We start from the raw sequence: 15,070 nt of genomic DNA on the forward strand, positions 1-15,070 counted from the left end.
AGAGAGGAGGAGAAAGCATTAGGTATCTTATTGAATCACAAATCTTACAATCTGATTTTTTTTAATTCCAAAAGTGACCTAATAAACTTGCTTTATAATTATATCCATCCTTTTCTTTGGGGTTTTTCATTTATTTTTGGTAATCATGCAAAGGCTTCGATTGAGATACATTGTCATTTTAGTTGAGTATTGTGTTCCCAGGATGAGGACCCTGTCTTGGGCTCCTCTGAAGCTTGACCTCAGGGTCACAGAGTGCGCTACCTCTCATGTTCCCAAATAGTTGGAGCCTCTAATCCATTAAATTGCAGCATAGGCAATATGCATGAGCAATAACTTCAGAAATTTAAGCTTTGGGATGATTTCCTCAGATGGACATTTTACCTTGAGAAAAATACACTGGCATCAAATTTTTCAGTTTTAGGCCTTCACCAAGTTTTGAAATTCACAACCTATGTTGAAAGTTTCCTGCTTACTGAGAAAGCATCTGACAAGAAATGAACCACTTTGGCTGCTACAAGAGCCAGTATAGTGCTCAACAGGGGCCTGCCCTAGACCCAAAAGAGTAAGGAAAAGCCCTCGACCTCAGCTTTTATGAAGGCCTTCACCTGCCTTCCATCACGGGCAACTGTGGTACTAAATACCGTGGGTGAGCTTAAAGAGTCTGCAATTTTAAAGAATATTCTGTGCAAAAATTATTAATTTGGGGTCTGAGGTAGTGGTTTAGTGGTAGAGCACTTGCCTAGCACAGGTGAGGCACTGGGTTTGATGCTCAGCACCACATTAGTAAAATAAATAAAATAAAGGTATAAAAAATTACTTTCTATTTTCAGGAAAGCACCATAACTACCAAAATGCATGGACTCTTGCTACAATCTATTCCAGTTGGCATCTGTGTTCCTCTCTTAACAAATTAGGAAGGATTCTTTGAAAAGTTCGTATCATCTGAGTTTGCAACAATGTATCAGCCTGAGAAAAAATACCAGCCAGTAAGAAGGAAGAGGACGCAGACTTACCATTTGCTGTATTCTTTTTAAAGTTGTCCAGGAATTCCTCCAGCAGTTGGGACTGGTTGGGAGAGGGCAGCAGACCCTTCTGGTCCCTGGAGAACAGGTCACTGTCCGACCAGGAAGTACACAGGGTTGCTTTTGTGTCCAGAGGCCGGGCAATCAAAGTGAGTCCAACGCTCTTCTCAGAAAACAGGGCCTCCATCTGCTTGAGGTCAAGATCAGACACAGCTTCCCCATTTAAGGTCATGATTTCATTGCCCTTTCTCAATCCTGAGCAGCAGCATAGGGAAACAGGAAGAAAACAGGTTATTGAAATATCTGGAAGTCTGCAAACTCAAACCATGCACCCTGAGGGATGGTTTTGCCTGTTGCTTCCCTCAGAGAAAGAACCACATCTTACAGTAGCTAGAAGCCACTCAGAGCCACAGCACTAAAGGGAAGAGTTCTGACATGACACAATTTGCAGAGCCACTGATTGATGAATGTTCTGAGGGCAAATGCCCTGGGAAATGGAGTTTGCTTTATCTGTGTCTGCCTGCCTCTCATACTCTCTCCCTCCATCTGTACACATGAACGCATGCTCTCTCTTTTAAAATGTACGTGTGCATGCTCACAAGCTTTCTGTGTCTATATACACATGCATTTTCAATTAAACTCTTAAGTTTATTTTCTTTAAAATTGCAGGAGAAACCATTTTTTTGACAAAACAAAACAAAAAATTGCACAAAGTAGACCACATTTCTACAGTTTGAGAGTTAGAGAGAACAGACATGGTGCCACACGGACCTCCGCCATATGCCAAGCCATCAGGGAGAACGTCACTGATAAATATCCGGCTGAGATGCTGGTGCTCGTCCACCTGGGCTGTGACTGCAAACCCTGGGAATGAAAAGAAAAGTTAAATTCACCTCACCCCTCCACTTCCCCAACCCATTGGCAGTATTTCCTTGAACATTTGTCTCCTGGTAAATTCACAGTGTTATTACTGTGGCTACTCATCAATGTTCATATTCATTCTTTTCATTACTCAGGCCTTGTTCCCAAATACTGACATATTTTATTCTAGTAATGTAAATAGTAATGTAAAAAAGAGAAAGGAAGTTCAGAATCTACTGTCATTCTCTGAAAATGTGAACATAAAACAACAAGGTCCAAAGATGGGGGGTGGGGACCAGCAAGGCCGAGTGGCACAGAGCTCCCTGCACTTACCAAAGTCAGACACACTCCCCGTCTTCGTGAGCTGCACATCATAAATGTTTAGTGGAAAGACTTCTATTTCATCATAAACCTGCAAACGGCAGAAACAACAAAATCAGAGGTTTGATATTATGGTATCTTGGATTATTTTTTACTTTTTTTTCCATAACAAAACAAGAAAGCTATCAACAAACTACACTTTAGATGAGGGACATTTCCAAACCATGTGCGAAATTTAAGCCATTTTCCCTCAAAATTACATTTTTCAAACCCAAAAGGCCTCAGATATGATTCAGATTCCCTTTTCCATAGTTAATGCACTCACCTGTTCTTGCATGTATTCACCCAGGGCAGGAATATAGCACTCGAAGCTCTCATCAACTAATTTTCGAAGTTGAAGGCCATAGTGACTGGGTTCCAAGTGCCTCATCTAGGAAAAAACAAAACAAAACAAAAAAAAGACAGGAATTCAGATTTTAAATGTTCTTCCAAATTTATCATTGTTCAGCAGGCCCATTAAAATCAAAGTAGAAATCTCTTTTTTTTAAAAAAAAAGAAAAGACTATAAACCAGGCATAGTGGCACATGCCTGTAATCCTAACAGTCTGGGAGGTGAGGGAGGAGGATTGCAAATTCAAAGCCAGCAACAGCAACTTAGAGAGACTCTCAGCAATTTAGCAAGACCCTGTTTCAAAATTTAAAAAAAAAAAAAAAAAAAAAGAACTGGGGACATGGCTTAGTGGTTAAGTGCTGCTCCTAGGTTCGATCCCTATAGCGCGCACGTACACACACACACACACACACACACAAAGACTATATAATTTGCTGAGTCTAAAACTATAAAAGAGCTCAAATTTTATGTAAGAAAGAATAGACAAATAATCATTTCTAGGAAATGATTTTTCTCTAAATGATTTTATCATTAAATGCAAGGGATGCATTTAATGATAAAATTAAGGTAAAACAAATCTGATGGTAGAATATACTTTGCTATAATGGTAAACGCTGTCTCTTTATATATTGGTTGAATGTAACTTTAAGTGGTTCTACAGACCTCAAAATTGGGAATTTCCCACCACATAATTTCTCAAAAGAAAAATGTACAAATACACATTCTTTCTCCCACCCTATACATTTTCAACACTGAGAAGTTTACTCAGGCCTATGAATACCACTGTTGTTTTTCTGCATTAAAAACCTCTCATACTGGAACAAAAGGTACATACGTTTCTGAGGCTGCAGGGTACATATGTAAACATATAGAATCCTAAAGCCTCAAGTCAAAATGACAGGAGAGTACTAAAAGCAACCATCAGCCTTATCTATTGCCTGCATGTGGTACAGAGTCACCAACTAACTCTACATGTAGCCTTTTTTCTCCATTACACACATTACACACTCTCAATATTTAACTTCGATATTTAAGCTCTACTGTGCCACCTGGTGGTCTGAAAGCTTCCGAGCTTCCTTTGTGAATGGATTTCATCTGGCTGCAGGCTGTCTTTAACACTTATCATGTACTTCCTTTTCAGACTAGGAATAAAGTCTAGTTTGAATAATGAATAAAACATCATCTTGTGTCAATCTCCATGAAGCAACTGTGAATGGTATCGAGTTACTTATTTTGTCTGGAGAAACCAGGTAAAAGGATTTAAGATAATATCAAAGCACTTCACATTTATACCACCTTCATAACAGAGTACCATCTCCAGGTAACTGAAGTGGCAATACACATGAGAATCATCCTAGGTGTAAAGGTATTTAGAATTTAGATAGAATACTCAGGTTCTTCATGGAGGTGAACAACTCGTTCTGCTGAAGGGATCAAAGAAAGCAAATAAATATATCAACTAGTACACCAACATGCTCCCTCTGTAGAAGCCTTTTACACTACACCAAATTAAAAGGGACAGGAGTGTGGCAATTAATTCTATTCATAAGTATATTTGTGCAGTAAAACCCATTCATTACCTTGCATGCCAAGGTCAAAACGTCTTCCACTCTGTGTTCTGGCTTGATGGTTACAGTGACTCCTTGATTATCCTGAAAGTGAATGTAAGCCTGGATTTCCCACGTGATGTCGCGGGGAGCACCATCTGCTGCTGACCCATATAGATGCAGAAGTTCATCCACCTGTTTTGAGATACGGGAAGAAAGCGCACACAGGTTAGACACTCAAATGAAGGAAACTCCTGAAAAACTGTCCCCTTGATTTATGAAGTGGTTATCATAAGCCCCTCCACACTCCTCCTGTAGCAGCTTCTCACAACCTCTGGGTAGCGCAGCCCGTTTTCCCCTGGTCCACGTGGGTGAGACTGAGGCCCAGCAAGGGTGCAAGATCAGCAGACTCCTGTTCTTTCCACTCTACCTTTCTCCACGCAGATCAAGACAGAACACCAAAATCCATTCAGGGCTACCTGGTGTGCAGTCTGACTGCTCAAGATCTATGTTTGAGAAGGTCCACTGTGAAACTTGCATCTAAACTACGATCCTCCTCAAACCTCATCCACGACCTCTGCTCTCTGCCTGCATCCTGAGGCTGAAGTGCACTTCACTTAATCCAAGAACAAGTTTCCTCGAGTTTCTAATTGCTTTTTAAAAACTAACCCAAGTCCAGAGGAAGTCTTTCGGCTGTTTTCTGTGTAGGCACTCTGGAAATCACCCCCAAATACCATCTTTAGGAGGCTTTTCCAAATGGCTTACTTTCCTAAATTTCACTGTCACAGTCATTGGATAATTTCATGCTAATGTGTTCTATGATTTATTAAAGAATAGTTAACATTTATTAAGCAATTCAGAAATGTTTTTCTCAGGCTAGGTTCTTGTATTTTCATTGTGATCAAAAGTAACAGACTCTATCACTTAGGCAGCAAAGAGCAGCCTAGGGCAAGCCATTTAAGTGGCTAAGCCTCAGCTCCTATTCTGTCAAAGGGGATTATTATAATTACTTGAGTTTGTTCACTAACCATACACACTTCTGTGAACAAAGGAAGTCATATATGTGAAAATGTCTGATATACTAGAAAACGTCACATATTGAGTCAGTGTTTTCACATGGGTCATACCCCAAAATTACCATGGATGGGTGATTTTACATTTAATTCCATTAATCTTTTAAATACAAAGCAAAAGATTCTCCTCCATAGGATTTAAATACTAGAATAAAAACAATAAAGAAATTCAAAAGAACGGGTTTGGGCAGAGCCAGGGAAGAATCCATCTTTCTGAGTCGTCTTTTTGACACTTTTGGATCTGTCACAAATCCATCACTTTCATCACATTTTCGTGGAAGGATGATCACAGCCAGAATGATTGTCCCCTCATGTGCCAACATGAAGGAAAAGAGACAAAGGAGCAGATGCCTGGAGCCAAGGATGCCAGGAACCAGCCGGGACACCACCATCTCCTGAAGGCTCCAGGCCCACACCAACCACAAGCTTTCCCAGTTCATTCTTCCAGGGACCTCTACGTGGGCAGTGATTCAACCAGGTGCCTGGGCAGCAGCCCTGCAAGCGCCACATCTTGAACTACTGTTGCGACTCAAACTAAAACCCCAGCAGAGGGCGCTGTGGAGTAAGAAACCACAGAAGACCAGTTACTGTGCTGGATGACTTAATGCTGCACTTTCAGATCAGAACAGGAAAAATGTGACTGAGGTTAACAGCTAGAGGAGAAACTTGAGAAATATAAATCCACAGCCATGCCTTGCTGCCCTGTGGCCCCATCCCCTGCCATCCGCCATAGGAGTAGCTACAGATCCATGCCCCACCAGACGGCCCTCTCAGGTGGGCACCACCATGACATACTATTTTCAGGTGAGAAAAAGAAGGTGCAGAAAATCCTAGAAACTTAAATCCTAAGCCCACTGAACCTGTGTATGTCTCTCCATGGGGATCTGAACCCTGAAGTCTGGTTTTAGCCTCTGCATAACACCCTCACCCTGCACAGAAATGTCACCCTGGTGGCTAACTCCTTGTAGAGGGGACATGACCTAACATTCCTGATTTCTTTCATTATCACACATGCCAGTTCCAGTCAAACAAACTGGCTCACCTGACTTTCCCCCAAAAGGAGTAGCTACAGATCCATGCCCCTTTCAATTTCCTTGCCTACCTCACAGCTTCGGCGCTGAAATCACACATGTCCTCCAACCCTTTTTCAATGCCACCCCTTCCTCTGAAATGCCTCCTTCCTCTGCCCCACCTATCCCTAATTCCGCTCCCCTAGATGAGCCCACTTGCCTATTCCTGGCATAATGTGTTTAGCAAAGTCCAGCTCACACGATGGTCAGCTGCAGGTCCTTCCACCTGGGGTGGTCAGAGGAATGACAGCACGGGTTTTGACCTCCTCATCCCTAGCCTCCATCAGCCCTTACCATGGTGCACTATACCCACAACACCACAGCTCACGGGGTGCCCAGCCCATGGGTGCTGGGTTGGATGCAACTAGAAATTTGCACCCTACACAGGCTTCGAAGGTGAAGGTCATCTATTGGCCAAATACGATTTAAGGCTGTTTTTTTGTAATGTCAGGTCCTTAACACCCCCAAATTTAAAGAGAACAAATCAACAGATTATTAAAGGGAAGAAATATTGAATGAAAGAAAAGTACAAAGGTAAATAGAGAAATAGAAGGAAAGACAAGAGATAAGTCCTATTATATTCAATTATTTTTAAATTTGGCTTTTTGCCTACAGCTACTCTGAGGCTTCATTTCTTGAGTCTATACTGTTAACTAAGCTCTAGTGAATAATACAAGATGCCCATCAAAGCCAAGGCCATCAAAGTTCACACTTTCTCAATAGACCCGACAGTGATAAATCAGATGAGATTTTTGCTCACTCACTCACACACACACACACACCACAAATGCATGTAATACCAAAAAAAAAAAAAAAAAAACTAAAAACTGCTGGGTGTGGGCTGAGGTGACAGCTCAGTGGTAGAGCACTTGCCTGGATTCGTTTCTCAGCACCGCATATAATAAAAATAAAGGTTCACTGACACTAAAAAAAAAAAAAAAATTAAAAAAAAAATCCGCCAGTGTGGTAGTGCATGTCTGTAATTCCCGGGACTCAGGAGGCTGAGGCAGGAGGATCACAAGTTCCAGGCCAGCCTCAGCAACTTAGCAAGGCCCTAAGCAGCGTAGTGAGAACTTATCTCAAAATAAAAAATAAAAGGGCTGGGGATGTTGCTCAGTGGTTAAGCACCCTGGGTTCAATCCCTGGTACCAAAAAAATAATAAATAAATAAAACCTGATTATTCAAAGAAAGCTTCAAGAATGTGGAACTAATTAATTAGAACTAGAAAACAAACCTACTTGATGATTACAGATCTTCTAGGTTGTTGAGAGCTTTCCCCTTTGGAGAGAAAGCTGGATGGATTCCCTTGAGAAAGGTCAATGCTATCTAAGCTAAAAATACACATGCTTTAGTTTCAATAAGCCAGATAAATATTCTGACATTTTTTTCATAAAAGGAATAGAGAATCTTGAAAACAAACAAAAACTTGTTTCCATCTGGAAAATTCTTTTCCCAACATATCCTTTGCAAAGGTACTACATTAAATCTTTTTAACCACTCACCCAGAATCCCTCCAGTGGCTACCTGTCAAGACTGTTGCCTATCCACACCACCTCCTGCTCCGACACCTCCCCGCGTCCCATTAAAAACTTCCAACTGTTTGTTCAAGTTTCCAGTCTCTGGAGAACACTGATGAAGGTGGCAAAGATACACGAACAGGAAGACAATCTGGTTCAGGACCAGCCTGGCTAGGCCTGGCTAGCCTGGTCACCATGTCTCTGCACTTCTGTTTCTTTACCTTTACGAGATTAAAAACACCAGCCTCACAGGGAGACAGGAGAATGGTGTTTGAAAGACACACTCTGAAGACTTTCAGAAGGGCAGCGTGGACGGGGGCACTAGGTTGTTCTACCCATTACCATTTTTAAATGAAATGGCAGTTCAAGGATGGCCATGTCAGAACTGCAGGGGAGTCATCCCATTAAAAAAAAAAAAAAAAAATCCGGGCAACCCAGGAGAGTGGAGCCACTGACGCCTAGAGCACCTTGCCCTCCAGCTCGCCCTGGCCATCATGACGCGGGAGAAGAGCGATCTGCAGCCAATCGGCAGCCACAGCACCCTGACCAGTTAACACTTGCAAATCTGCTGCTCCCTCCTTGCAGGGCGACGTCTCTTATTATTATTACTTGAATGGTCCTGAAACCACATGTCAGATTCCTTCTGCTCAGTATGGAAACCCGTGTGTTCTCACAGCAGATGCTTTTGGATCAAATGCCTGGTAATTACTACTTGGATCACAGGAGGGGAGCGAGTAGCAAAGTCGCAATCTGGCTGTCACAAATGGGCCGGCACCGCCACAGTTGCCGATAAAAGGAAAGTCTATTAGCAAGTGAGATGAGGAGCAGGCACAAAAGGAGGTATGTGCTCTGGGTGTCCTTAGCAGTGAAGTGTCACAGAGGCCCAGTGTTTACTTCCTTCTTGGGCTGGTGCCCGAGCATCATTTGGAAGGAAGGGAGACAAAGCCCCGGATGGCCAGCTGTACATACATGCGTACACACGTCCAGGGACCATACACGTCTGTCTGTGGCCGGGCAGGGCTCCAGACGATCTCCCTATTTAAACAGCATATCCTGCGGTCAGGAGTCAGTTCTTAATTCACATTTTCCACTTAACAAACCGACATGAGGTCCCCCCACACCCATCTAGTTAGGAGCTAATAACTAATACAACAATACTTCATTCACTCGCTGCCATAAAGTTGGGACACCCCAGGCCAGTTTTCCAGGAGAGAGGGCCAAGGCCAGAGGCTGGCAGGATGTCTGGGATGCAGCTTCTGAGGCAGATGACCCTCGGAGCCTGGTGGGGGGTTGTTGTCACAATCTCCATAACAAACTCTGCCGGCCACACTGCAGGAGGCTCCTCCTTGCTCATCAAGGAGGAGACCAAAACGTTTTCATTTTTGGCTAGCCAAGGTGTCATTTTAAAAATGCTCAAATGAGACTGGCTTTATTCCAGCCCTAACAGACTTTGGATTAGGGTGACTAAGTGCTGGACAGGACGGGAAGCACCAATTAGAGTGTTTAAAACTGCGCGCGGCCCCTCCCTCACAATGGCCTTTCTGTGTTACTCAAATGGACATATTGTACTTACTGTATAAAAATAGATGGTTTGTGCTGGTTATAAATAGTCTCCAAGAGTGATCAGCAGAGGAAAAGCAATGAAATGTAATATTAACTCCTTGGCCAGCTACAGGAAGAATTTTCAGTCCCAAAGACTTTTTTTTTTTGTTTTGTTTTAACGTACGCCCTTAGTTTTAGCTGCAATTCGATTCAGACCTAGTTAGCTCACCGCTGCAGGCAGCACAGAAAGAACAGACTCACCAGATGCACCACTAAAACAGTCCTGCCCACAAAAGGACCGTCTTTGATTATCCCTATACTGGAAGTGATGCATAGTTAAAATAAACAGGGATCGCTGAATATACATGCTTAAAAAAACGGATGCAGCAATGGTTTTCTCTCACCCCTGGTGCTTTGGTAAGGTCTGTCAATTAAATCACAAGATGGGTTGGTAAGTTGAGCTTGATTTAAATAAGCACAAAACTGAATTTCACCATTGATGGCTATTTTAGCAAATTTGACTGTCAAAATCCACCATAAGTTCAGATAACAGAAAATGTTTTAAGATATAATTTCTTTTATTCTTTAAGCAAATAAGCAAGGATTTTATTAAAATCAAAGGTGAAAGAAAGACTCATCATGACTCCCAGCCCAGTGTGCCTGGGAGGGGTAAGAGTGCCTGAGATATAATCTCTTTAACTTTTAAAGTAAGAATTTTAAATTGTTATTGATGTTGGAAGAGATAAGACCCAAAAATTTTCTCAGAGAGCAAACACTTCTTCTCAGCCATTGGAGGACGGCACCTAACACAATTAGCAGACTTTCATAAGCTAGTGCTCTACCCTCGGCAGTGTGTTACCGATTTAGAATATATACCTAACAAAGGAATACACACAAACTCTCCAGACCAAGGGTCCTGGCTACCAGGTATCCTGGACGCATACGCCCGACAGGGCAGCCAATAGGAAAAGGCAGGAGAGAGTAAAACCAGGAAATAATGGGGATGCATCAACCGCAGCAAAGAGTCCTGTCCCCGGAGGACGGAGAAACGGATGCCAACTGAACAGCCTCTGCAGATGCACAGAACCCAAGGGGCTGGGAAGGGAGGCCATTCATCATGAAAGGTCTGACTTCTGACCACTCATCATGACTTCTAGAAAAGGAGGCACTCGTCCCCCATGGTCGGTTAAATCTAGCAAAAGTGGAACACAGACCAGGAGCCACTTCGGAGGCCCAGCTTCCTGGTACAAGATGCTCCGTTGCATAACCTGTCTATTGGCAGCCCTGTCCCTAAGGATGGAGGTGATGAGGAGCAAGGCACCCAGCAGAGGCTCTCCTGACCCATCTTAAGCTCACTCTCCAGGAAGCAGGACTCTGCAGGCCGAGCTGTCACCTGGAGCTGTCTCAGCAGCATGATGGCCAAACAGCTCGGAATCAGCCTTACGTGCACGCAGAATACGGCCATCTACGTTAGGATGTTAGGATGTTAGGATGTTAGGATGACCCAAGGGTTCCTCCTCACTCCCCTTCCCCGGTCTAGTCACAGGGTCTAACACTCGACTTTCCTCTATTTTTTTCCTAATTAAATTCCCAATTCACTGAATTATCCCTATTGACTCACTAAAGAAGGCTGCCTGCTTCTGCAAAGGGATATTAAGTTTGTCTAAGCCTATCATCATTAGCTTTTCAATTCCAACAAACAGCTCAGAGCTTCTTTAGAAATAACACTGAAGACAAAATGCTTTGGTGAGGGGGAGGTCAGAGAAACAGATCCAAAACATGCACCAGCTTCTAGGGCAAGGTGTGGGTTTTAAAAAGGCACCAAAGAAGAGGCCCGAGTACTTCACCCCACTTCAGAATGTCATTCGGAAACAGCTGAGGAGTTTTTGGTGAGAAGCGCATCTGGAGCCTGGGAAGAGAGTCTACTGGGCTTTGCAGAGGGCACCTGGAGACACCCACAGCACCGAATGTATGGCAGGAAGACCTCCAGGAACAAGGAGAGGAAAACGCAGTTTGGGGTTCACTCAACTTCAGGTGAGGAAAAGAGAAGCCCCAGTGAAGAGGCTCTCAGGACCTTAGTCGAGTTGTGCCACTAATTCGAGGATGGTGTTGGCATGAGTTTACCTCCCCAAAGACTTGGCATTCAGGACACATCTTAGTCTACCTAGTAGGGACCATTTCGATTCTAACTTTATTTTCAACAGATTCACATAGAGATTCTGATGAATCTGTTGAAAGTAGAATGCTGAGCCAGCATTCCCTGCTTCACAGAGCATCTGTGTCACTGATACAAATCAAGCTGGCTGCCTGGAGCAGACTTTACCTCGCTGGAGTTGGTGGAGCTCTGAGGTAGCTGGGTTCCAGAAAATCCATGGCTGCTATTCGAATCAAATATCTGACAGACAGGGGTAAAAGAGAAAAAAAAATGGCTCTGAGAAGTTCATATGGCATCCACCCTTTTACAGTGTTTAAAAATTAAAGTTGTGTAACATAAGATCTTCATTTCTCAATTTGTAATGTCTAATATTCTAACCCAATTGAAGGTCTAACTTTGAAGAAAAAAAGTTGCTTTCTTTCTTCCTAGTCATGTATTTTACTTTTCTATGATGTCATATATTATTCAAGTCATTCTGAATCTTTTTGATGTCACTTTTGACAAGTTCACATTTTTGAAGAGATGGAACAGAGCTCAGAGTTGGCAAAGGCTCCAAAATCAAGCTTATCCTTTCTTTTAATGCATGCAGAATAAATTTTGAAAGAAAACAGCTAAATGTTAAACGTGGCTTTGTTTGGATAGACAGACTACGAAGCATTTAAGTTTCCAAATTTCCTTCTAAATTTTGTAGATAACTAGCATTAAAGATCATTTAAACATTTAATAATAGCTACTAAATCAACTTGATTCAATTATATATATACTAATAATATAGTTGGTGTCATCTTTTTTTTTTTTTAAATACAAAAACGTATGTTCAAACAAATGCTTTTTTGTCCATCAATAAACTTTTTGCTGGGAACATTTACCATATATGCTGGGGTAAAGACCATTTTAAGCTCATTTGTAATTAGCTAAACACCTACATCTAAGAAAAACAAGCAAGCTATCCATTTTAATGACACAAAATTGATCATCTTGAATAAAATCATGATTGGCCTTAAAGACATCATTCAAACATCTCAGAAGTTCAGCTCAGGAAGCACAGGCCCAGTGTGCAAGTACGAATTTGTGACCATAAGTCCCAGCATTATGTGCAACTATAATGTACCAATAAAAAAAATATATGGTGGTGGAGGAGAAAACCTGGGCCCAGTGTAGCCAATGACTTATATTTTAATTTGCATAATGCATTGTAGTCATAAGTAGAAGTATGATTTTAAAGTGTGATATTCTTGGCTACGTAAAAGAAGACGTGTGTTTCTGCTATCTTTCCATCAGCTAATCCACTCCCTCCAACTTCTGACCTTGTTGTTTCAAGGTCTTAGGTAAGTCAAAAAAGTTGATACTAGCCCTTTTATTCACCTAATTCATAAATGCATAATATACTTCTGAATAAAGAGTCACACACGAATTAGAAAATAAAGTTCCACGAAATGTGACCACTCTTTCCCATGACACTGAAAGTATATTCAGAAGAATGGCAGCCCTCTGAAAATAAAACCAAGAACTCCTCCCCAGGGCACTGCGCACATTCTCCCCACTCACAGGATCAGATCGTCACACAACTTATCTTTCTACAGTATTTGAAAAAATAATAACCCTAAAACACACCAATCGCACCATGAAACTCCTTGTCACAGGCTATGTTATGGGCATTAGGCAACACTTCAGATCTGAACACAATTCGCCATACTTGGGCGACATTCCAGTAGTAAATGTTCAGGCTGTCTTTTCTTGGTGAAATGGTAAAAGAGCCACTACTTCTAAAGGGAAAATAAGCAGCAGCAATTGTCCAGTGTTTCAGGGTTTTGGATTCAAGGCAAATAAGTCCCAGCCCTGCCCCTAGGGTGCTGCCACACAAGGCTACGGTGAGTGATTTAACCTCTCCTAGTGTCAGTCTCCTTTTCTTTAAAACAAGCTGATGAAACTCCTTCTTCATATTTCGAGGTTTGAGTGAAAAAAGAATCCAGCACTATCAACAGAATTTAGCTGCAGTCGCTCTGATTGGTATTAACTTTCTACATTTATTTTCATATGAAGGCTATGGGAAAATAAATGTTAGAACCAAAGGCACTGAAGAGTGTGGATTATTGTCTGATAATTCTTCGTGTGCCTAAGCACTACACAAGGTTCCCGCAGGTGTGCATGGGCACACAGAGCAACTTGCATATACTTCCCTTGGAATCAAAAGTCCATGCCAAGATGGATTGCTTTGAACAAACTGTTTTTTTGGAGGGGGAGGGTACTGGGGATTGAACTCGGGAGCACTTGACCTCTGAGCCACATCCTTAACCCTATTTTGTATTTATTGAGAGACAGGGTCTCACTGAGTTGTTTAGCGTTTTTGCTAAATTGCTGAGGCTGGCTTTGAACTCACGATCCTCCTGCCTCTGCCTTTAAAGCCACTGGGATTACAGGTGTGTGCCACCACGCCCGGCCTGAGCAAACTCTTATTTCACCCTGAAGAGAGCATGAACACCTACAGTTCGTAGCAGGCCAATAAACAGGGGCTTCAGGAAGGTCGCCCCAGCTGGAGTCCTTCTGAGCCGGGACTCACCTGAGTCACGGACGCTCTTTTCTCCCTCCCTCTCCTTGCCAGCGTGTCCAGCCCTTTTAAGGAAGAAAATATGCCCTTCTTGCTCCTCCCTCGCTGGGTCAGCGAAAGGGTTCTTTTCCGGAGAGCAGAGTCATCTCTAGAACACACCTGATTTAAAACAGTTTAGAAAATCAGAGAAGCATTCACAGTCGCCCTGGAAGAAGGAAGCTCTGCTCATTAGAAACCTGTCCTGGCGGGTGTCAAGGGCTGCTCCGTGTCCCGCGTACTAGGACCCACCGTGCAGCTCTCTCCTACCAGGCAGCACAAGCCAAGGTGGAGCTTTCAGACTCCCTCAGGAGCAATCCCAGAAAACCCAGTGCAGCTCTGACACGAACAACCCTCCTTGCTTCCTCATGCCACTGTCACTACTCCTCAAGGATCCCGCCTGCCCGGTGGCATGCAGAGGAGCTGAGGGCAGGCAGGTGTGGACACGAATATGGACTAACTGTCCGCTAGCAGTGGGGTTCCTAAAAGACGCAGTAGAGAAACCGGGCTCTCTCTGGTCTCCTCTGCACATCCCAGCCCCTGGTCTTTGCATGAGTCCCGTCAGATACTAGATTCACTTCCCGAGGAGCTGAGGGGGACAAGCTGGAGAAGGACAGCCACTGTGATCCTCTCCCAAGGAACTTACCAGAGCATGGAAAGAAGACACGGATAAGACTCCCAGCCTGCCGAGGGCCAGCTTGGAGGGACGGCTGGCGACTGCAAGGAGACTCTTGGGGTTCGGTAACTCCCCGCCTTGTAAGCTGGCCAGGTAGCAGCGCATCCTGAATAGGTCCGTGTGAAATTTCTCCAGATTCTGCTCCCACTGTTGGATCTTAAACAGCAAAAGCAGAGGGAACTTGAATGAAACTTAGGAGTTTGCATGGACCAAGTAGAAAATGCAATCAAACGTCAAGGAAAAATTAGTTTCAGCTGGAGTTGCAGAGGTTTAAACCAGCCCTCTCTGCTCGCCACTTCCGTGCTCCCAA

General features: G+C 43.1%; 1 protein-coding gene across 2 annotated transcripts in view; it reads right to left on the minus strand.

The window, feature by feature from the left end:
* Tiam2 (TIAM Rac1 associated GEF 2) overlaps positions 1-15,070 on the minus strand; it is a 232,700-nt gene that overhangs the window by 58,058 nt on the left and 159,572 nt on the right. For both annotated transcript variants that reach the window (XM_071612884.1, XM_071612883.1), the window contains exons 9-16: positions 14,731-14,916; positions 14,061-14,207; positions 11,669-11,740; positions 4,176-4,337; positions 2,530-2,634; positions 2,217-2,295; positions 1,794-1,886; positions 1,014-1,277 (exon numbers count right to left, since the gene is read on the minus strand). In XM_071612884.1, the coding sequence (XP_071468985.1) occupies positions 1,014-1,277; positions 1,794-1,886; positions 2,217-2,295; positions 2,530-2,634; positions 4,176-4,337; positions 11,669-11,740; positions 14,061-14,207; positions 14,731-14,916 (1,108 nt within the window). The remainder of the gene's footprint in view (positions 1-1,013; positions 1,278-1,793; positions 1,887-2,216; positions 2,296-2,529; positions 2,635-4,175; positions 4,338-11,668; positions 11,741-14,060; positions 14,208-14,730; positions 14,917-15,070) is intronic.

The sequence above is a fragment of the Marmota flaviventris genome, chromosome 6, assembly GCF_047511675.1.
Source record: "Marmota flaviventris isolate mMarFla1 chromosome 6, mMarFla1.hap1, whole genome shotgun sequence".
In the NCBI taxonomy this organism is placed as follows: Eukaryota; Metazoa; Chordata; class Mammalia; order Rodentia; family Sciuridae; genus Marmota; species Marmota flaviventris.